This window comes from Lolium rigidum, unplaced genomic scaffold (assembly GCF_022539505.1).
Source record: "Lolium rigidum isolate FL_2022 unplaced genomic scaffold, APGP_CSIRO_Lrig_0.1 contig_29983_1, whole genome shotgun sequence".
NCBI classification, from domain to species: Eukaryota; Viridiplantae; Streptophyta; class Magnoliopsida; order Poales; family Poaceae; genus Lolium; species Lolium rigidum.
The window spans coordinates 1-23,271 of NW_025900120.1; the positions used below are offsets into that span (position 1 = coordinate 1).

Here is a 23,271-nt window from a genome sequence, read left to right on the forward strand (position 1 = left end):
CGGATTTCTCCACCACCACCGACACCACGCCGTCGTGCTTGTCGGATTCAAGAGGAGCTACTACTTCCGCTGCCCGCTGGAACGGGGAGGTGGACGTCGTCTTCATCAACAACCGAACGTGTGACCGAGTACGGAGGTGCTGCCCGTTCGTGGCGCCGGAACCGATCGTGATCAAGATCTTCTACGCGCTTTTGCAAGCGGCAAGTGAACGTCTACCGCAGCAACAAGAGCCTCATCTTGTAGGCTTTAGAATCTCTTCAAGGGTGAGACTCGATACCCCCTCGTTGCTACCGTCTTCTAGATTGCATCTTGGCTTGGATTGCGTGTTCGCCGTAGGAAAATTTTTGTTTTCTATGCAACGTTATCCTACAGGAGGACGGCGCAGGGGCGCTGGCTCCTCCCGGGTGCTGGTCGAGAGGGCTCTTCCACGCCCCCCCATTTGCTCTGCTTGTGTGGTGTTCGTGGATCCACACCCGGTGGGGTATGCCCGCTAGTGGTGCTGCCCATGGGGTTTCGGCTGGCTCGAAGGCTTTGGGGTTCCTGGTGTGTTTCGAGGTGATGGCGCCGGGGCGCTCGGAAGCCGGGGCGGCGGCCCTGGGTAGGTGGGCGGCGTCGACCTTGCCGGCGGGTGACGACTGTTGGTGTTGTTCCTGCCTTCCGTGGCTGCTTGGGTGGCGTGGAGGTAGGCGGTGGTGGTTGTGGCGGTTGGCGACTCCGGTGGCCTGCGCCTGACTTGAAGACCTTGGCTTTCTGTGGCGACTGCAGCTCCTCTTCTTCGGATTTTGGTCGCAAGTGAGTAGCTTGGCGGCGGATGTAGAGGGCCGGGGAAACCCTTGGGTGTTTGTTCAACCACGACGGCGGCGGCGCTTCCTCGCCGTTCCCTTCTTGAAGGCGCTGTTGAGGCTCCTCCTCTTCCTCGCCCCGCCTTACCCCTCAATTCCCGGGTGAAAACCCTAGGCTCTCGCCAGGCAGCGGTGACGCTTCTGCGCCGTGTTCCTCATTGGAGGCGTTATCTATGGAAGTTAGGGGCTTGGGTGGGCTGTGCTGCGTTCGTGGTTGTGGCGCTTCTCTTCAACAACCATCTTCGGCTTGTTCAAGGTGTTCTCTTGGTGGCTTGGCGTCTTCGGTGCTCAGTGTGTTTGTAGCCGGTTACGACTCCGAACCTCTGTAGTTCTTGTAGTGCTTTGCTAGTTTCTTTAAAACTTGTTCGGGCGTACCTTGTATCCTTGCCGGCTGCTGGTTTTATTAATTTAAAGCTGGGCTCTTTGAGCCTGATGTTTAAAAATTGAGTTAAATCAACAACTTTATCATGACAACAATTCTACAGTTTAATACTAGAAAGATTAAAACGAGTCAACGTGACAAGTATAGGGACGGTAGATGTATTTAACTCTCTTCTACCAGCCGATCTACGCGCATATACACCCGTGTGGGAACGTAAAGTCAAGTCCAAACCCACAAATCCGTGTGAACTGCCGCGTGTGGGAACGTCTCTGTCCACTCGCTTCGGCAACTACCCCGCCGCTATAGAGAAGAGAGAGCCGGCAGCCCACTCGCACTTGGCCGCCCCTCCTCCCTCTCCCGTGCTAGTTCCAGCGCCACCGCGCCCCTCGCCCATTAGCACGCTGCTCGTCTCCATTCCCCAGGACAGGAGCCTCATCCGCGGGACGCCGGTCGCTGCTGGTAAGCGCTTCCAACCCTCGATCGCTCCCCCGTGCTTGCTGTTAGGAACCGCCGATGCTTTTGGCTGACTGTTCGTCCCGCGGCCGCGGAGTCCTGAAATCTTTGCAGGGTCCTTTTCTTTCGCATCGTTTGCTTGCCTTGCATTTTAGTCATAATCTGCTGCCAGATTGCACGGCAATGTCCATGGAGGTCTGGGGGAGAGCAAGGCCGATGCTTGTTTTCTTTCTTTGCATACTGAAATAAGCTTTTTTTTCTCGGGGATATACTTCCGATCCACTTATTCGGGGAGAAATTAGTGAAACAAGGGTTGAAGACGAGATCGAATCTACTTCTCGTCATTTGGCGGAAATGCGATGAAGGGTGTCGAACTAGACCGTCCGTGCTCTCTCTTCAGTTGCGCTAGTTAGAGCATTCCCCAAACCGTTATCCAAAGGAATTTAACACGCGTTGGACAAAAAAACGTTCCAATCGCGTGCTCTAAAGCTTTTTTTATTTGGCGCGGTTTGATACGGTGTCCGGCTCCCCGAGCCCGTCCCCGCCCCACAGGGGACGCTCGGGGCACGTTGGACACAACGAAAAGTGAGGCGAAGAGACGCGGGCCCGACGCGTCAACGGCTCGGAAGCCTAAAATCCCGTCGTCTACCTTTGGTCGACGTTAATGACGTCTTAACGTAGGTACGCGTCTCGTCCTGCATTTACTGCGTCCAACGACCCGCTGCCGCTTCGCCTACAGTCGTTGTACATTAATAGCGTCCTGCGGTTCTTCTTCATCCCAATCTCTCGCTGCTCCCAAATTTTCTCCTCGCCGCTCACAAATCTTCTCCTCGCCGCTCCAACCGCTACGCAATGTCATCGTCCTCCCGCAAGATCGCCAAGGCGAACGACTTCGGCCGCGGCAGCCTCACCGTGCCGGAGACGTGGGCGTTGTACCGCGCGGGATATCCCGTCCCGCCGGACATGCGCCTGCCAAGCAGCGACGGCTGGAGGATGGCCGTGAACGACATAGGCGTCCCACCGCCGCCGTCGCCTGGCACGGAGCGCTGGAGGGATGCGATCAGGGCCCGGCGGTATGCACTCGACGTCGACGAACGGGCCGATCCGACCTGGGCGGCCATCGGCAACGGCGCCTGGTGGGGCGCCTACTTCCACACGCAATACGACATGGAGATGAATAACACCACCGGCCTCGTCGGCGGGCCGAACAGCGGGAACAGGGACGGGCGTCTCCTGTTCTGGGGCGTTCCGGGGCGCATCCTGGAGAACGTCATCGACGGCATCCACGACGGCGCTCCAAGGTTGGAGGCGCCGTCCTCACCGCCACCGTCTCCCGCAGCACGCTGGCGCATGGTGAAGGAGGAGCTGGGGTTCGCGACGGCACTTGTCAATCCGAGGCGCGGCGTCGGCGGCAGCGGCAGTCGGCAGCAGCAAAGGCGCAGCGGCGGCGCCCTCCTCACCCCGAATCCGGAGGGGAAGGAGGAGCAGGACGACGATGCAGCGGCGAAGGCGGCGCTGCTGGCAGAGTACGAGCGGCAGCAGCGGCTCATCGCCAGCAGCGACAACCCCGAGGACTGCCCAGGCTACGCGCGGCGTGCTTGGCGTCGCTGAATGACAAGGACGCCTAGAGGGGCGACCTCGACACGGCGGCGATCTCCATGTACATCCGCGACACCGACAAGCCTCTCATGGACCTCACCAACGACGATGAGGTAGGGCCAAGCGGCCTGGTGAAGGACGAGCCCGTCGACGAGCCCGACGAGCGCGTCAAGCAGGAGGTCGTCACCGACGACATGTATAACTTCCAACAGTACTACGACGGCTCCGTCCACCGCAAGTACTTCTAGATTAGATTAGGGTTTAGTTTAAATTTAATCCATTTTCGTTCGAATCTATGTAATATATAGCAATTTTGGATGATTTCGCTCAAGTTTTAAACTTCTGAAATTTTGTTTGGGGGACGCGGCTGGGAAGCGACGTCCCCCAAACGCGATACGAATAAAACACGCCTCCCAAACGCTCAATCTAGCGCCGTTTGGGGAGGGTTTGGTGGACGTGGTTGGAGATGCTCTTAGTTACTCTGTGCTCAATGACTCAATGCTAATTTTGTTTGCTTGCGAAAAGCTACCCCTTTTTTTGCCCCGCAAACTGAATAACGAAATAGCTATTCCCTCCTTTTCCTCTTTATTACGGTGATTTCGCTGAAATAAATGCGCTATGGAGGAGCAGACGACCCACCGGGTGAGGCTGCTCCGCCTCCCGGTGACGCGCCCCGCCTCAAGCGGTGGCCGCTCGTATGCATCTACGGTCGCCCGCTAGCGCCGCCTCCTCCCACTCCTCATACTCTGCGACCCGCGGGTCCTTCTCCACGACTTGTACGGCCGTCTCTAGCGCCGCCTCCTCCCACGCATCGAATATTGTGGTATTTTTTAGGGTTTAGACTTTTGCACCAATGAGGCGGGGGAGGGGGAGATAATATAGACCGGCGGGAAGGCGGCAAACCTCCCGCCCGTGACGTCGTGGCAGGAGAGTTTCCCGCACGGCGTCGTGACGGGAGATTTTCCAACTCGGTGTCGTGGCGGTAAATCTCCCGCGTGGCGCCCTTGCGTCACTGACAGGTGGCTCCCACGCGCAAAAAAATTCGTGCCGCGAGGCACCGGCGCGCCCAATTCGCACCCTTCGCGAAGGGGCCGGCACGGGGTTGCCGGCGCTCCTCTTGGGCTCGAAAAAGCGCCGGCGCTATTTGGGACGCGCCGGTGTGAGCCCATTTTCGCTGCCGGTCCTCATATACGGGCCGCTATGGGGTGCGCCGGTGGAGATGCTCTTAGAGTTAGATCTAGTACGACCTTTTTACATAAAAATAATAATTACAGTAAAAGAAAAGGACCTTTCAGTTTTCGCACCCTCCTCTAGTCTTATTTCTACAGTAAAAAGTTACCATACTTTTATTGCAGTATCCATCAGCATCTCGTGGGATTATACTTTTGCAGAACCACTAAAATATGCTTAGACTCAAAAGACAAAAAAAGAGTCAGAAACCGTTAAAAACTGCTCTGACTAGGATTTTTTTAATGAAGAAAATAACCCTCATTAGAATGGACTCCATCATGTATTTGCGATATTATATGATATACTCTTGACTAGGGATTGTGTGATGCCCATGTCGTGATGCGTATTTGTGAGACAATTCTTGGTATCACTTCTGCTAACTTCCGTACAAACTTTTTGCAGGAACCAAATGGGTCTGGTTCTGTGGAATTGGTTTTTGCTCTTACTCACTTTGGTTTCATCATCATGGAGTTTAAGTTCAGACGGTCTAGCTCTGCTTACTCTGTCCAAAAATCTCATATTGCCGAGTTCCATAAGCTCCAGCTGGAATGCTTCCGATAGAAGTCCATGTGAATGGCATGGAGTTCTTTGTGATAGACAGACTAATGTGTTTTCTCTTGACCTATCATCTTCTGGAGTTTCTGGTTCACTGGGACCTCAAATAGGACTGTTAAAGTACCTAGTAGTCCTCACTTTGCAAAATAACAGCATATCAGGTGCAATCCCTCCAGAATTGGGCAATTGTAGCATGCTTGATCAATTGGATCTTTCCGAGAACTCCCTTTCTGGTGAAATACCAGAATCCCTTGGCAACCTAAAGAAACTGTCAGTGCTCGCATTGTACAGTAACTCACTCAATGGGGAAATCCCTCCTGAATTGGGCAATTGTAGCATGCTTGATCGATTGGATCTTTCCGAGAACTCTCTTTCTGGCAAAATACCAGAATCCCTTGGCAACCTAAAGAAACTCTCATCGCTCGCCTTGTGCACTAACTCCCTCCATGGGGAAATACCTGAAGGGTTGTTCAAGAACCAGTTTCTGCAGTACGTGTACCTCCATCAGAATAATCTCAGTGGTCATATCCCTTCGTCACTTGGTGAAATGGCAAGTCTTAGAAGCTTATGGTTGCATGAAAATGGATTATCTGGAGTTCTGCCAGATTCTATTGGAAACTGCACCAAGTTGGAGATTCTTTATCTACTATATAATCAGTTGAGCGGGAGTCTTCCAAAAACCTTGAGCCTTATCAGAGGAGTGAAGGTTCTAGATGTCACTGGGAATGGCTTAACTGGAGAGATTGATTTTCATTTTGAGAACTGTAAGTTGGAGAAATTCATATTGTCGTTTAATAATCAGCTAAGGGGCGAAATTCCATCATGGCTAGGGAATTGTAGTAGCTTGACTGAACTTGCACTTGTCAACAATAGTTTCTCCGGCCACATTCCAGCTTCTCTCGGCTTAGTGAGCAACCTCACCTATCTTTTGCTTTCTCAGAACTCCTTGTCTGGCCCGATTCCTCCTGAGATTGGTAACTGTCGGTCGCTGCTGTGGCTAGAGTTGGATGCAAACATGCTGGAGGGAAGTGTTCCTAAAGAGCTGGCTAATCTGAGAAAATTGCAGAAGCTCTTTCTGTTCGATAATCGCCTCACTGGGGAGTTCCCCGAGTATATTTGGAGCATCCGGTGGCTTCGAAGTGTCCTTATTTACAGAAATGGATTTACTGGGATGCTACCTCCAGTGTTAGCTGAGCTAAAGCTCCTGCAGAACATTACACTGTTTAGTAATTTCTTCTCCGGAGTCATACCAGCGGGTTTGGGTGTGAATAGCCGTTTACGCATAATTGATTTCACCAATAACAGTTTCACCGGTGGAATACCACCATACATTTGTTCAGGTAAAAGACTGAGAGTGTTGGACTTGGGGTTTAATCTTCTCAATGGTAGCATCCCATCTGGCCTTACAGACTGCCCAGGTTTGGAACGAGTTATTCTCGAAAACAATCATCTTACTGGGGTCATACCAGCGGGATTGGGTGTGAATAGCCGTTTAGTCCAAATTGATTTCACCAACAACAGTTTGACCGGTCGAATACCACCATACATTTGTTCAGGTAAAAGACTGAGAGTGTTGCACCTGGGTTTCAATCTTCTCACTGGTAGCATCCCATCCGGTGTTGCGGACTGCCCAAGTTTGGAACGAATTATGCTCCAAAACAATGATCTTACTGGGGCCATTCCGTGATTGTTGAAGTCAATGAAGAAGTTTGGTCTTATTTTGGAAGTCGGAAAGGTGTGAGAATGGGTTCTTTTGTCACCTTTTTTGTTTAACGCAGCTGAATGTTCGACAATAGAGAGAAGGAACATTTCACAAACTAATATATAATTGGGAACATGGTATAAGACATAGTTTGGAACATGCTTTTCACAAACTAATACATAGTTAAAACATTGAAAATGAGGAAACATAACTACTGTTGGCATCGCAGATTTCGTATGTTCGCTGCCAAGAAAGAACACTCCCAGGCATTTCCAGTCACACAAACTGGAAAATCCAGCTGATGATTATAGCTCTGTTGGTCTTTCGAGGAAGAACATCCAGAAACCTCCATGCCTATTTTCGCTGCGAAGAAAGAACACTCGGCGCGTTCAATCGTCCTCCTCATCGTCGTCGTCGTGGTAGTGCCGGCGGCAGCGCGTGTCGTCGAACACCTTGATGCTCATATCCGTGTTGCCTAGGTAGGAGAATGTGAGCACGCAGTCGGCTTCGAGGTCGTGGTAGCGCGCGAACTTCTCCAAGCCGGTGTTGATGTACATCTTGCCGCGCCCGTCGAAGAGCATGTCCATCGGCCACCGGCAGCAGTCGCAACCAGCCTCCCACAGATGCAGCGCGGTTGGCTCGTTGCCGACGACAAACTCGGCGAACTCGTCCGGCAGCCTCTGGATGCCGAGTGGGTCGCCCTTGAGGACGACGACAAACTCGAACATCACTTGGTGATCTTCCTGCAGGTCTGACGATGAAGACACGACGACGACCGTGCAGCTCTGCCGCGGCCACGACCACGGCCGCGACCTCAGCCTCGGTCTCTGCCTCTACCAGCCATGGCGTCGACTTTTGAGATGGTGGTGGCTAGGGTTGGGAGAGAGGCGCTAGGGTTTGTGCGTGAGGGACGATGCGAGAGCACCCCTTTTTATAGGCCGGAGGGAGGCGGGGGAGCGGTAACGCTCATTATCGCCGGCACGGAGAGCTAGGCGTGATGAGAAGTTTCGCTGCGCCTCTGCGGAAACCGCACAGTCGCTGTACGTCAATAACTTCCGTCGCGAGATAGACGACGGTTAGGTAAAACTTGAATGTGTCGCTGACGCGTTGGGCCGCGTCTCCTCGCCTCGCATTTTGTTGTGTCCAACATGTCTGGAGCGTCCCATGTGAACCAGGGACGGGATCGGGGCACCGGACACTGTATTGAGTCGCGTTGGACGGAAAAAGGCTTTGGGACGCGTGGTTGTAAACGAAATTTTGTCCGACGTGTCTCAAATCTCTTTAGAGACCGCTTTGTACGACGTAGGTGAAGATGCTCTTACGGGTTTACAAAAATGCCTCGTCAAAATTTTGGAGGCACGCAACACTTTCGAATCACCACACCGCATCCACGTTCATCCTCAGATCTGCCTTTGCGCAGGCTCAGCTACAGCTTAGAAGTTACAAGTGGAACGTCGCTATTATCACACGCAGACACAGTACAAAAGAAAGCTTACTTTTGGTCCTTCAATTCTAGTAAAAGTTTATTTTTGGTCCTACAATTTTTGTTTGGATTAAGATGAACCTTGAACATATTCTCCTGGCATTACTGTTTTCTGGTGGCTGATCTTTGTGAGCACCTTATGTGAGTGTTGAAGAACAAGTTTGTAAGATCTTAAAACTGAGATTTATTAATAAATGGTTGTGTGCATCTATTTGATGCAGAGGCCGGGGTGATACCCATTTCGGAAAAAAGATGAACCTTGACTTTCAGAATAATTCACTTTTTGTCCGGTGCGGCCCAATACGGTGTCCGGCGCCCCGAGCCAGTGCCTGCTACACAGGGGACGCTCCGGGCACGCCGGTCACAACAAAAAGCGAGGTGAGTAGACGCGGGACCGACGCGTCAGCGGCACATGATAAATTCGTCCCCCACTCCCGTCAAATCGCGCCTCTCCCACCGCACATTTCTGCCTCCCAACACATTTTACCTCCTATCCCACCGATTCATTTCTCCCTCCTGTCGTCGCTACTCTGTTCCTCCCGCCGCCGCTACCCTCTCCCCATCAATGGCGCCGCCGACAGCCCCCAAAAAATGGCCAAGAAAGCGGCCAAGAAGCCACCGGGCAATGAGACGAAAGGGGCGAAGGCGCCGTTCACGAAGCCGCGGAAGGCGCCGGCTCTGAAGAAGAAACCGGAAGGCTGGACCGAAGATCAGTGGCATCAAGACTATCTACGTCGGAAGATGTCGACGGCGGAGCGGAAGGGACGGAGGGCGGCACAGCTGGAGAAGAAGGCGTTGGCGGCGCGCGCGCACCAGCACGCGCTTCGCTGCCACCAACGCGAGCCCATGGAGTACGTCGGCGCCGGTGTACATTTTGGGAGTGGTGTCTCCGTCGACATACGGGTTCTACAATGACGGCCCCTCCGCACTCCCTGGTGCGTGATGCCAAACTTGTCATCACACTACCAGGATATGATGCCGCATGGCGGCTTCAACCCCAACGCCATCTTCTACTCCCCGACGTACGAGCAAGCGCCCCAGTGTGAGTAGGAGCCGGTGCGGACGGTGCCCCGTTCACTGTCCGCACGGGCCCGCTCGAATTCGAGGGCGCCGATGCTGAGGAGGAGTAGGAGGAGGGGGAGAGGGAGGGGTGGAGGATGAGGACCACGAGGACGAAGAGGACGACGAGGATGCGGGTGCCACAGAGGATGGCGATGATCTCGTGGAGGTTGACACTGCCGGCGTGAGGAAGAAGAAAAAGAAGGCGTCGGGCACACGAGGTCCCAAGTGGATGGTTCTGGAGGATAAATATCTCTATGAGTCGTGGTCGACGGTGAGCCATGACTCCATCATCGGTGCCAACCAAAAGTACGGAAAGTATTGGGCGAGGATCAATGCCGAGTTCGATGATCGCAAGTTAATCAACAACGACTACAACAAAGTGACAATGAAGAGGAGCCAAAAGGCAATATCGACGCGATGGGCCATCATCTAGGCGTCGGTGAACATGTTCCATGGGTTCCATCACGAGGTCGAGACCAGAGGCGACAGCGGCATCTACGTCGGCGGCATGGTACGACCCTTTCTTAGCTAATCTGTAGCGCCTACATTTTGTTCGACGATCTGTGATTGTGTTTCCTGTTGTTAGTTCGACAAGGCCATGGATATGTACCGGAAGAACTCGGACGGGAAGTCGTTCGCGCTGATGCATTGCTATAGCAAGCTCAAAAAGAACGAGAAATGGCGGCTGACGCGCGTTTCGTTGTCGAAGGTGAAAGACGCCATTGATCTGGAAGCGCCGCTTGCAACATCGGCAGGGCGTCCTATCGGCAACAAGGCTGACAAGGCCACCTTGGCCGATGCTGCGTCGACCGAGAAGACGTAGGCGTCGATCATGTAGTGTCGCCGAGATCTCCTCGACCCTGCTCTCCCGCGACAAAAAGACCGACGCAAGATGGGCGGCGCTGCTGAAGAGGAAAGAGGATGATACGTCTCCACCGTATCTATAATTTCTTATGTTCCATGCTTGTTTTATGATAATACCTACATGTTTTATTCACACTTTATAATGCTTTTATGCATTTTCCGGGACTAACCTATTAACAAGATGCCACAATGCATGTTTTCTGCTGTTTTTGATTTCAGAAAAGTTAGTTTACGGATATTCTCGGAATTGGACGAAACAAAAGCCCACGGCCCTATTTTCCACGGAATGTTCCAGAAGTCCGAAGGAGAGACGAAGAGGAGCCACGAGGCGGCCACACCATAGGGGGGCGCGTCCCCACCCCTGGCCGCGCCGCCATATGGGGTGGGCCCCTCGAACGTCCCCCGACTCTGCCTCTTCGCCTATATAATCCTCCCGACGCGAAAACCCTAGCACCGAGAACCAGAATACCAGAATAGTTCCAGAGACGCCGCCGCCGTCAACCCTATCTCGGGGGGTTCAGGAGATCGCCTCCGGCACCCTGTCGGAGAGGAGAATCATCACCGGAGGGCTCTACATTACCATGCCCGCCTCCGGACTGATGCGTGTCATCCTTGGACTATGGGTCCATAGCAGTAGCTAAATTGTTATCTTCTCCTCTTGTGCTATCATGTTTAGATCTTGTGAGCTGCCTATCATGATCAAGATCATCTATTTGTAATGCTACATGTTGTGTTTGTTGGGATCCGATGAATATGGAATACTATGTCAAGTTGATTATTGATCTATCATATATGTGTTGTTTATGATCTTGCATGCTCTCCGTTGCTAGTAGAGGCTCTGGCCAAGTTGATATTTGTAACTCCAAGAGGGAGTATTTATGCTAGATAGTGGGTTCATGTCTCCATTGAATCTGGGAGTGACGAGTAACCCCTAAGGTTGTGGATGTCTTGTTGCCACTAGGGATAAAACATCAATGCTTTGTCTAATGATATTTGTATTGTTTACATTACGCACGTATTTAATGCAATTGTCCGTTGTTTGCAACTTAATACTCGGAAGGGGTGCGGATGCTAACCCGAAGGTGGACTTTTTAGGCATAGATGCATGCTTGGATGGCGGTCTATGTTCTTTGTCGTAATGCCCTAAGTAAATCTCATAGTAGTCATCATGATATGTATGTGCATTGTTATGCCCTCTCTATTTGTCAATTGCCCAACTGTAATTTGTTCACCCAACATGTTATTTATCTTATTGGAGAGACACCACTTGTGAACTGTGGACCCTGGTCCATTCTTTTACATCTGGAATACAACCTACTGTAATCATTGTTCTCTTTTGTTTTCTGCAAGCAAACATCATCTTCCACACCATACGTTTAATCCTTTGTTTTCAGCAAGCCGGTGAGATTGACAACCTCACTGTTAAGTTGGGGCAAAGTAGTTTGATTGTGTTGTGCAGGTTCCACGTTGGCGCCGGAATCCCTGGTGTTGCGCCGCACTACACTCCTTCACCAACAACCTTCACGTGGCCTTCATCTCCTACTGGTTCGATAACCTTGGTTTCTTTCTGAGGAAAAACTCGCTGCTGTACGCATCATAACTTCCTCTTGGGGTTCCCAACGGACGTGTGCTTTACCGTCACAAGCAGAGGAGAAGATGGAGCTCAAGAAACGCAAGGACGACATGTCCCTGCTGACAGCGTTGACAGAAGGAATGTCTCCCCGGACGCGGGCTTCGCACAACTTCTTCAAATACCAGATCCTCGACAACATCGAACCCAAAATGGCGGCGGCCGATGCAGCGGCAGCAACCCAACCCTGGAGCAAGAGCCAGCAAACGCGTTTGCGACAACATCTGCTAGTACACCTGCGTCGGCCTCTGCCTCTGCCTCTGCGATGGAGCATGCACACCGGGCAGATCACAACGAGTTTGTCGTGATCGATGGTCCTGCGTCGACTCAGGATGCGTCATCGGCGTCGCCGTCGCGCAAGCCCTTTCCCTTCTTCTAATTTTTACGTCGGCTTGTAATATGATCGCGCGTCCGGTACTTTGATCGCAGCTACTCTGATCGCGATGACTTCGACGGGAACTATCTCTTTTGAATGCAAACTATTTAAATTTCTGTTTGAGGGCGGCGTTTGGGAGACGTGGTTGGGAAGCGATGTTCCCAAAACGCGAAACAAATAAAACATGTCTTTCAAACGCTCGATTCAACGGACACTTTGAAGGACACGGGTGCTGGAGGTGATTGCGGGCCAGAGGGAAGAAATGGAAAAGAGGCATACAAGCAACCAAACGAAACAGACCCTTGGTGAGGCCACGCCACGGGCAGCAGAGCACGTACACGCCCTCCATCCCCTCCGCGCGCGGAGTAAACATTCGGCCTGGCAAGGCAGGGAATGCGTGCAGTGCAGGATGTGCAGATGTAGAGTGCCGCCTGCCACTCCTTAGCTGGTCATTAACCACGCGGTAATAATTGATTGCAACTGGAGTTGGCGTGGGTTTACCTTTTGCCGCCCGCCGTGGCCGAAATTCGTGTTCGCGCGTGCCCTACGCATGATGCACAGGCACAGCCCCCACCTACGCGCGCGTGCCGCGGTGGCTCGCCTACAGGGGTGGCCCACCGCAGGATTTCAACGGCGGGCCCACGCGGCAGTGACCTTGGCGAGGTCAGCGCCAGTGCGCGACGGCATGCACCCGCTCCGGCCGCTACAGTGTCCGGGCGAACGCCGTAACCGATTTCTCCCTCCGAATCTCCCTATATCTCTCTACAGCACAGCGATCGATCTTCCCCTGTCACAAGTCACACGCACGCTGCACGCACACTCTCTCTCCACGTAGCAGCAGCAAGGTCTCGCACGCTGCCGTCCCTCTCTCGCTATTTAATCTCACTCACGCCAGATCAACAGGGGAGGGACGAGGGAGGGAGAAACCCACAACCCCGCGATGAACTCGCTACCATAGCGCCACCCAAAATCTCCCTCCTTTCGGATCCGCTAGATTTACCACTGTACTATTATTCCCCGCAAAATCACCCCCCGTTCCACCCCTCATCTATCTATTTACTCCGGCCCCGTCGACCCGGCGCGCGCCGCCTCTCCTCCGAAGCAGCGGCGGCGGCAGCACGGTGAGTCGGTGAGTACGTGCTCTGAGGTTTTTCGAAATCACCCATGCGTCTGAGGAAATCCCCATCTCTTTCTGCCGCTGCGTTTTCCTCCTGGTTTCTGCGGCAGATCCGTGCTCCGATCACTGTGCGGTTGCTGATTTCGAAAGCGCCGGGATTTTCCTCCTCCTTTTTGGTGTGTTTTTTCGTGTCTCGGGGCCTGGGAGGCGCATGCACACAGCGGCGCGGATCGGTTTGTACCCGCGGCTGCGCGAATCCATGGCAGGCGCAGAGCAGCTTTGATCTGGCCGCGAAAGCGTCGAGTTTCCTCTCCCCCATCCCATCCCATTTCTCCTGGTTTTTTTCGATGCCTTTCGATTTCCTTCCCCTTCTTTTTTCCGCTCGTTCGCACGGCGCCGCCGCTCCAGCAGCAAGTACACGCCTAGCGGCACCATCTGCCACATGCACCGCTGCTGCTCGACGCAATGCCGCGCTCGCCCGGTTCGCCCATCGTTTGGTCCCGTTTTTCGACGACCCCGTCGTGCTCGTTCCGGGGCATCTTCCCGTTTCCCCCGTACGCCTTTTTGCAGGGACGAATCGGCTACTGGTTTTACTTTTTTGCGCAAATCCGCTGCGCGCGGTTTCACTCGCGTGTCCCCCCGAATCTGTTCATACCAGTTCGTTATTCACGCCATGGGTCGACTACGTGGTTGATTAATCCTGGTGATTTTGCTGTGGCGGCAGGCAACGAAGGCTCTGACGCGCTTGTGAGGAGGAGGAGGAGGAGGACGCAGATGGACACGAAGATGACGGCGGCTGCTCCATCCGCGGCTCCGCACTTGCAGCAGCTCGACTCGCCCATGGTACGTGCGCACGACAAGGACCATCACCTTTTTTCCTGCCGGTTACTTTCGCTGCCCTGCCTTTCTGTTCATCCGATCCGAGGCGATCGATCTACTTTTTCATCTGTCTGTTCTCTGTTTGACGTTACGGTATATAGCATGGGATGTTTTATGCTGCGGTGCCAGTTTGTTACGTCACTGATGAAGTTGGTGGATTGATGCCTAAGTTTCGTGGTGGTAATATGATCCTGCTAATTAACTTGTTACTACACCTGCACCCAATTCCGGCGATTTAACTAGTTTATGTGTTGTTGCCAAATTTAGTTAGAAAACGAAACTGGAGTGGATTGCAGATGCATTGCAAATCCAGGCCCCCATGCTAAATTGGAATGTGATATGCCAATTAAATGAACACAATGCTGTTTGCAATCAATAATGGTGTTAGTGTGCAATTAATCTCAGGTCAATTTTAATGGTCCATCTATGAAGCATGCACCTCTACATTTGGGTCTTTTGTGCCATTCACCCTTGATGAGCATTTTACAAATGTGAGTTAACTTGTCATACTGTAGAGTATTTCAAATTTGCAGCCCAACACTGAATGTGCTTCACATTGGCAAAACAAGGACCCACAACTAGGCCACTCTCGTTTTCTGTACTGATCTTTGCTAATCCCACCTTTAGCAACTATGGCACTATGCTGTTGATTTTTGTTACTCCATTGGTTTTTTGACGCAACTAGAAATCCTGAATTGCACGAGCTACTTAGAAATGTCGGGAAAGCACTGTTTGAACGATATGCTGACGCTAGTACTGTAATTAGATTTTGTTGTCTCATCGTCCGGAGTTTGAACATGCATGTATCGTCCTGAATAGTATCAAATCTGAATGCTGAATTTTGCCACAAGCTTCCTATATGGAGGAGAGCAGACCAAACGCACCTTGCAGGCTAAAGCCTGTCTCAGCGTTGTCAGATTGTCCTACAAAAACAGGAAACAACATATTCTGAATGTACACTGGTATATGTGGTGTTGATGTGTGTCCCTCTTTCGCAAGACTAGCTCTTCCCATCCCAGTATCCCACGCACATGCACTGCACGTCCTCTCCCCAAAAGCATTTCCATTTACTAAGTCTTACTGTGCTTTTTACACGAACTAGACATGTGCATCACCTGTTCTGAGACTGCATAACCTTTTGCAGAGGCCACAGGTGATCAAGTTCTGCTACAGGAAGAGGCCTACAGGCCTCAGCAGAAATGGCAAGGATGATAGCAGCCAGGACCCCATGACCCAACCCCCCAGCTCGCCCTTGAGCAGACAGAGCCTGTCCACGCCTGTCATCGACACCTACCATGCTGGTGAGCAATGCTGGTCTCCGACATACGGTTTTTGTGCAATCCTCCATTCCTCTGCATGTCAAGTTGTTGATATTATGATTTTCACTTGCTGATTTGGTGTGATCAGGAGGGTTCTACGAGATCGACCACGGGATGCTGCCTCCCAGAACACCAATCCATCTCAAGTCCATACGCGTGGTAAAGGTGAGGATTCCGTTTTCTCTGTGTCGCTCACAGGGTTTTTCCTGAAGAACCAGGTGTTTGATTTGGTTTGTCTCTGATGTACCTTTTCTGCTGGGTATGCAGGTGAGTGAGTACACGAGCCTCGACGTCACCGTGAGCTTCCCGTCCCTCCTGGCGCTCCGGAGCTTCTTCTCCTCATTCCCGGCGCCCAGCGCCGGGCCGGAGCTTGACGAGCGCTTCGTCATGAGCAGCAACCACGCCGCGCGCATCCTTCGCCGCCGTGTGGCCGAGCAGGAGCTCCAGGGCGAGATGCACCAGGACAGCTTCTGGCTTGTCAACCCCTGCCTCTTTGACTTCAGCGCGTCGTCCCACCCAGCAAATCTACCTGACGCGCTGTCGTCGCCTGAAGCTCCGCCGGCTCAGCCGAAGGTGCCTGTACCCAGCTGCCGCCTCCTCGAGACCTTGAAGTGTGATGGCGCCGGATGGGGCGTGCGGCGCCGCATCAGGTACATTGGCCGGCACCGCGATGCTTCCAAGGAGGCCAGCATCGGCGGCTACGAAACAGAGGCAAGCGTCAGGGAGCAGCAGCGTCCGGCACAGCAGGAGGATAATAGGAGCTCTGTCTGCGGCAAGAGGAAGCGGGACGAGGCAGAGAGAAACAACGACAAGCCCAGCAGAGAGCGGAGGGCGAAAAAGACGTACAAGAGTCCCAAGAAGCAGAAGAAGCGCCACGTTGAGTCTAAAGACGGCGACCCTCGGCGCGGCAAGGAGCGGTGGTCGGCCGAGCGGTACGCGGCGGCGGAGAGGAGCCTGCTCGAGATCATGCGCTCCAGTGGCGCCCGCCTCGGCGCCCCGGTGATGCGTCAGGCGCTGCGGGATCAAGCCCGTAAGCGCATCGGCGACACCGGTCTCCTCGACCACTTGCTTAAGCACATGGCCGGAAGGGTACCGGACGGCAGCACCGAACGGTTCCGCCGCCGGCACAACGCGGATGGCGCCATGGAGTACTGGCTGGAGCCAGCCGATCTGGCCGAGGTGCGACGGGAGGCCGGCGTGTCTGATCCCTACTGGGTGCCGCCACCCGGGTGGAAGCCTGGGGATGACGTGTCCCCGGTTGCCGGTGATCTCCTGGTTAAGAGGCAGGTGGAGGAGCTCGCTGAGGAGCTCAATGATGTTAAAAGGTATCCTTTTCTCCAACTCTCCACTTCAGATTCCTCTTCTTGCATTGCCTACAGTAGTGCAACTGATACCCCCTTCATTGTGATTGCAAGGCACATGGAACAGCTGAGTTCCAACATGGTGGAATTGGGCAATGAAGCGAAATCTGAGGCAGAACAAGCTTACAGTTCATGGAAGGTAACCATATGCCCTATTATAAGATCCTGTCGATTTCACTATCCAAGCATTTCCCCTCTGTTCTTTTTTTTCTCTACTTCTGACGAAAGGTGATTTCAAACTCATAAAGCTCGTTGTGGGATCAAAGACATAAAGTTAACAGCATACATTCACCCCCCAAAATAAGAACAAGTTAACAAGATATTCACACACACATGGGTATAACTAGCAGTTTCTTCAATTGATCGGATGTTCTCTTTAAGTGCTAGTCCAAGTTCTGTTTTTGTAAAGCTTCTTATGGGTACATTAATGACAACGGCAAAGCTGGGACCTGCAGATGGTTGCCTCTTTAGTTCCTTCTCATTTTCTGAAAGTGTATATATATCTGAAAAAACTGCTTACATTGAGAGGAAATAATCATTTTTGAATATCCTTTCTTAACTGCACTTGCTATCATTTTTTATATTGTCTCCCCACTGACAATGTGTAATAATAAGTTAAAAACTTAGTATTTGGTTAGAAGTTGGTTTTATTGTTCTAGTCTACCCTTCACTACAGTAGCTAAGTCACTCCTTTGCTTGCTTTGGTGTACTACTAATTTCATTTCCATTTGTTTCTCAGGAGAAGTACCAGAAGGTGGTTAAGGCTAATGAAAAGATAGAGAAGCAGGTGTTTTCTTTGAAGGTAATTAAATACATGCATGAAACCCCAGTGTTCCATCTTCAGAAATTATTAATCCATTCCAAACTAAGCAAATAGTACTCCCTTCATTCCATAATTCTTGTGGCAGATTAAATGTATCTAGACACGTGTTGGTTCTTCAAGAGAATTTAGTATTAGTTGATCAACATTTTTAGCCGAACTCGGTATATTGTTAGATACCTGCGCTCATTCTGGTCAACCATTGGTCATGATTTGTTAACTGCAAGTATCAATATTGACCATGTATTTTTTAACTACAGGACACCTACGAGAATGTGATTCACAAAAACAGTAAGTTAAAGAAGGAGGTGCGGTCACTGAAGGTACACTCATGTTGCTAACTGACTTTCTCACTATTTTTATGGAGCACCATTGTTGCATTGCGAATTTGTCGTATCTATCTAACTAAGCCATGAATTCGCTCAAGAATGTATTGATTTAGTAAACCTGTTCTCTGCATTTTCGGCTGTAGATGTTTGCAGTACATTTTGACACTAACTTGTACTGAGATCAACTGGGTTCTTTTTCAGGATAAGTATGAGTTTGTAGTCGAAAAGAATGATAAGCTGGAGGAGCAGATGGCTTCTCTCTCTAGCTCCTTCCTCTCTTTGAAGGTAGGTAACAGAGAACCTGTTGCATAGAATTACTGCACTCCGTCTGCATTTGTCCTGAAGGCTGAAATAGCTGCCTCTTTCTGACAGGAACAATTTATGTTGTCAAGCAATGGAGATAAGCTGAAGATGGCAATAGACCAGGTGCCTGTGGCTCACAATGATGGCAAGCAGGCAATAGCTATTGGTGGTAATAGTGGCCAGATCAGCCAGCGAGCAGATGTCACCGTCGTCCATGACGGCGAGAAGAGGACGACGAGGAAGAGCAGCTTCCGCATCTGCAAGCCACAGGGCACGTTCCTGTGGCCAAGCATGGGGTCAGGCACAGACATCAGCGGGGGAGGCAGCAGCGGCATCAGCATCGCCACCGGCGGGTCGCTCCCCCGCAGCGGCAGTGGTAGCTGCCCCGGTATCGGGCCGGGGCTCCCGCCGTCGTCCCGAGCCCCAGTTGAGGTGTTGATCGAGTCGCCGCTGGACGAGCACGTGATGGTCGGGGACTACTTCTCCACCCCGCCCTCGGCGTCGTCCAGCAATGCCACCAAGCTGCTGTCCCTGCCCAGCCCCAGGTCACCCCTCAAGCCACAGCCACTCTTCAGCGCCTTGCACTCCTTCGCCGGCCTCACTTTGCGTCATATGGTTAGTGCACGAGACAGACACTTCTGCTTGCGTTAATTCTTCAACTCCTTGCCAAATCAAGGCAGCTCAGCTGCATTCCTGCTTGCTGATATATGCATGTTTGGCACGCAGGATTCGCCGTCATCGCTGCCGTCGCCCTGCGGTGCTAGTCTGCTGCAGAGGGGAGGATGGCCATGCCCAACGCGGAGGTCGGAGGGATCAGTACCGTGGGCACTGAACTGGCCCTCGCCACTCCCTTCTACTGCTGAGCTCCTTCCCCTGCATATGCCTGCCTAATGGCGTTTCTCTTACGATCGGTACGGTGATGATACGATAAGATAAAAATTGCACAAACAAAACATAGAGAGGATAAGATAAAGAAAAAAATAGATTAAGGAAAGTGAGAAATATATTACATGATCTTGGTTATTGGTTACAGTTACACCTTGGTTTCTCTGGTAGCAGTTTGCACTTTTATTGGTCAGTTTCAGTCCGTGTCAAGGATGTAATTGGTTGATGACTTGCCATACCTCATGACTTCAGTGTGTCAGTTGCGTCGACTGCCCTTTTGTGACACATTTAAAGTGGATTGTGTCCGTTTTGTGGGCTCTTTCTGTTGCACTGATATATATTCTCAGATTCAACAAGTTACAAATCTGATACTACATGACAAGTGGTACTGTCTCTGTTCTTTTTTACTTGCTGCACTTATTTCAGTTTGATCACCATGCGACTATTTTTCCTTGCAAAGAAGAGAATTTATAATCATTTGTCTATATTTAGATGATTCACACAACTATAATTTATAATTTATTACATTTGGAACACAAGTAGCTACCATGGGTGAAATCAATCAGGACTACGAGAAAGAAGGTTAGAACAAACACCTATGGGATGATGGTCGATTCAACAACTGAGGCCACACTTGAAACACCATTGTAAACAAGTGGCGGTTTTCACCTTCCAAGGAAAACACCTTCAAGGAGATGACACACATGCGCTGACATTAGCTGATCCAATCAATGAAGGTCAAATCAAGGATGGAACAATTAAATGAAGGTCAGATCAACGATTACCATCCTGAAATATAACAATGCAAAAACAAACCAACACTAATACTATATTGATGTACATATGGACCATGCCTGCATCTAGCGGGCATAGAAACTCTTCATCTACTAGTAAGCATGGCCTAATCCCTCCTTTAAAATGCTAATTAGGTGTTTGGATTGCAATAAGTTTAAGTCTAAGAATGGTATCAGAACTGATCTGATCGCCTTAGAGCCCTAAGCATGTTATCTTTTGATTAGGTTTTATGTAGATCATGCTTATGTCTTATGGATCATGTTGGGGCAAAATTATGTTGATGTTTTAAGCCTCAGATTCGCCCATCTATCATTCCAATTCCATGTAATAGCTTCGAAACAGTGTCAGCTAATCGCGAATATCAAGTTTAATTACCGTAAATTAAAGTTTGATATCAAGTTATGGCATGGTTAACTACTTTTGATCATGCCGTTGTTTTACTCCTCGGCTGGTTACCCGAATAGCCCACGTGTTTTTGGAAATTTTCAAAAAAATTACCACCTCGGCTTCACCAAAACTGACTATGACTTATCAGCTTAGCTGAAACCAGCTAGTACTTAACAAATTCCAAGATTCGTATTACTTTAAAAAATTCCAAAAACGTGTATTACTTTTGGAATTAAAGAATGTTATAAAATAAGTGGCCAGTGTCATGCACATGAAGTCCCGCCTTCTTTTTTTTAGGGAAACAACCGGACTCTGCTGCGAGCTTTATTAATCAAATGATAGAAACATGGTCAATCAATCAAATGATAGAAACATCATCAATTAATAGGGAAACGATAAAACTCGGCGGATCATCTATCCATACACATGGGAATGAATCCGTCTCTCTCAATAAGCAGTCAGCAACAAAGTTTGCTTCCCTATTACAGAAATTAAACTCACAACTAGAAAACGTAGAAGTTAAGATATAAATATCATCAAAAAGAGAAGGCCGCCATCGTTGATGGGAAAGTAGAAACTTTCCATCTGAAGGATTTTAGTCACTTGTAAACAATCGGATTGAATAAAAATACGCGAAGAACCCACATCATTGGCTAATGCAATGCCTCTACTAATCGCTTAAGCTTCTAAGGTGTTTGCATCAATGGCATAAGCTTCTAAGGTGTTTGCATCAATGGCATATTGGATCAAACATTACATGCAACAATAAATTGCCCATGGTCATCTCTAATGACCGCTCCAATTCCACCTGTAAGAATTCCTGGATTGAAACTTGCATCGACATTGACCATAACATGTTCTTCTTTCGCTTTTGTCCATGCACTCTTCTTGTTTTCTGAATTCTTTCTGATTGCCCTTATATTATTTGTTGTAATTACTCGAATGGAAATCCCAACAATCAAACTTGTAGGTACTTTCTCACCATGCACAAGTTGGCGGCGCATCTACAATATACAAGAAGGCGTTAAGAATCAATTCCCTTGAATTTTCAACCTACTGATTCACTATCAATTGTTCAAGAACAGCACTACCTACTCGGTCAACTAGCATTGCATCTTTTATCTTATCTGCTAGTCCAAGTTTCCTCCAAACTTCCAAAGAATTATAACTACCAAAGAGAGTATGCTGTATATCTTCACAATGGATGTCACATCGTGGGCATTGGCTAGATAATGACAGATGTCTATTTGCAAGGACACCATAACAAGGAAGAATACCATGAAGAGATTTCCATGCAAATATTTTTACCTTTGCTGAAACCGAAGATTTCCATAGATAATCCCATACATTATTTATGCTTGACTGCTTGGAGCATAAATATTTCTCGCCCTACTCCCAAACCGCTGTTTCCACTCACTGTGATAAGCTGAACCAACAGCGAAAAGAGAATTCTTTGTGTATCTCCATGCCACAAAATCCTCCATACCACTTGTTGATAGTGGTACACCAAGAATCATGTTAGCATCAATAGTTAATTTTTTTTACTAACAATGTCCTCATCCTAATCATCGGTAATTGGACTAATAAGCTCCTCTACTTTTGATAGTACTATGTTTTCTCTAGGAGTAATAACCATACCATCGGGGCTATTCTGTATCCATGGGTCATTCCAGATATCAATATGAGACCCATCTTCCACTCTCCATATGCAACCTCTATTGAAAGTTTGAATACCTGCCAAGATACTTTGCCAAGTAAACAAAGCTCTACCCTTCATTTTGGCTTTCAAAAGTAAACCATCCGGTTAATATTTTGCTCGCAGAACTCTGGCACGTAAAGAATCAGGTTCACATAGGAACCTCCAAGCCTGCTTCGACAGCATTGCCAAGTTGAAATAGTGAGGATCTCAGAATCCAAGTCCTCCTCTCTTCTTGTGAATACACAACTTCCACCATGCAAGCCAATACATCTTCTTATCATTGACATCATCGAGATTGCATCGGTTATTGCTTTGCAAATACTTTTCGTAATTTTAAATACAAACATCGCATATACTGATATATTGCTTGTGCCACTGCTTTAAGAAGAATCTCCTTACCACCCATTGATAAAGTTTTTTATTTTCATCTGATGATGTTTTTTGTACTATCTCAACCAAATACTTTAAACAATCACTTCCGTCTGCATCCACAATAGATGGTAGTTCAAGGTACCTATCTGATATAGCTTCCGTCATAATATCAAGAATTGTGCAAACCTCCTCTCTTACTTCAGCCCCGGTGTTAGGACAGAAATATACACTAGATTTACCCACAATAACAAGTTGTCCTGAAGATGCACAATAATTATCCAAGATATCTTTCAAGCACTTTGCATTAGCGTAATTCGCTTTGATCAAAATAAGTGAGTTATCGGCAAAAAGAAGATGAGAAACAGATGAAGCCTCACGACAAACTTGGATACCCATTAAAGATCCATCCTCTTCCACGTGAGATAACAAGCTTGACAATCCTTCCGAACAAATCAAGAAGAGATATAGGGATAGAGGATCTCCCTATCGTAAACCTCAGGTAGGAAAAAATTGGTCAGTTTCATAATAATTAAAACAAACTCGGTACCTTACCGAAGATACACACTCCATCATTAGGTTTATCCATTGGATGTCAAAACTCAGTTTCAGCATCATAGCTTCCAGGAATTTCCACTCCACTCGGTCGTATGCTTTGTGCATATCTAATTTGATAGCACAAATACCTTGTTTACCAGACTTTCTCTTGATTGTATGAACACACTCATAGGCGACAAGAATATTGTCAATGATCATCCTCTCCGGTACAAAAGCACTTTGCTCTTCACTAATGATCTATGGTAGAATACCTTTCAGCTGGTTCGCTAAAA

The 23,271-nt window shown here is 49.7% G+C and overlaps 2 protein-coding genes across 2 annotated transcripts; both read left to right on the forward strand.

Moving 5' to 3' along the window:
- Window positions 1–1,582: 1,582 nt before the first annotated feature.
- On the forward strand, window positions 1,583–6,834 carry LOC124680846 (receptor-like protein kinase). The gene is made up of 2 exons (XM_047215886.1): window positions 1,583–1,683; window positions 4,909–6,834. The coding sequence occupies exon 2, from the start codon at window positions 4,916–4,918 to the stop codon at window positions 6,746–6,748; it is 1,833 nt and encodes a 610-aa protein (XP_047071842.1). The 5' UTR covers window positions 1,583–1,683; window positions 4,909–4,915; the 3' UTR covers window positions 6,749–6,834.
- Window positions 6,835–14,082: 7,248 nt separating this feature from the next.
- Window positions 14,083–19,563, forward strand: LOC124680845 (protein AMEIOTIC 1 homolog). Its single transcript, XM_047215885.1, is given in 11 exon segments — window positions 14,083–14,138; window positions 15,319–15,475; window positions 15,582–15,658; window positions 15,761–16,818; window positions 16,909–16,993; window positions 17,594–17,656; window positions 17,935–17,997; window positions 18,205–18,288; window positions 18,376–18,921; window positions 19,033–19,077; window positions 19,080–19,563. Coding segments are annotated over 11 exon segments (2,271 nt in total). The 5' UTR covers window positions 14,083–14,135; the 3' UTR covers window positions 19,170–19,563.
- Window positions 19,564–23,271: the final 3,708 nt, after the last annotated feature.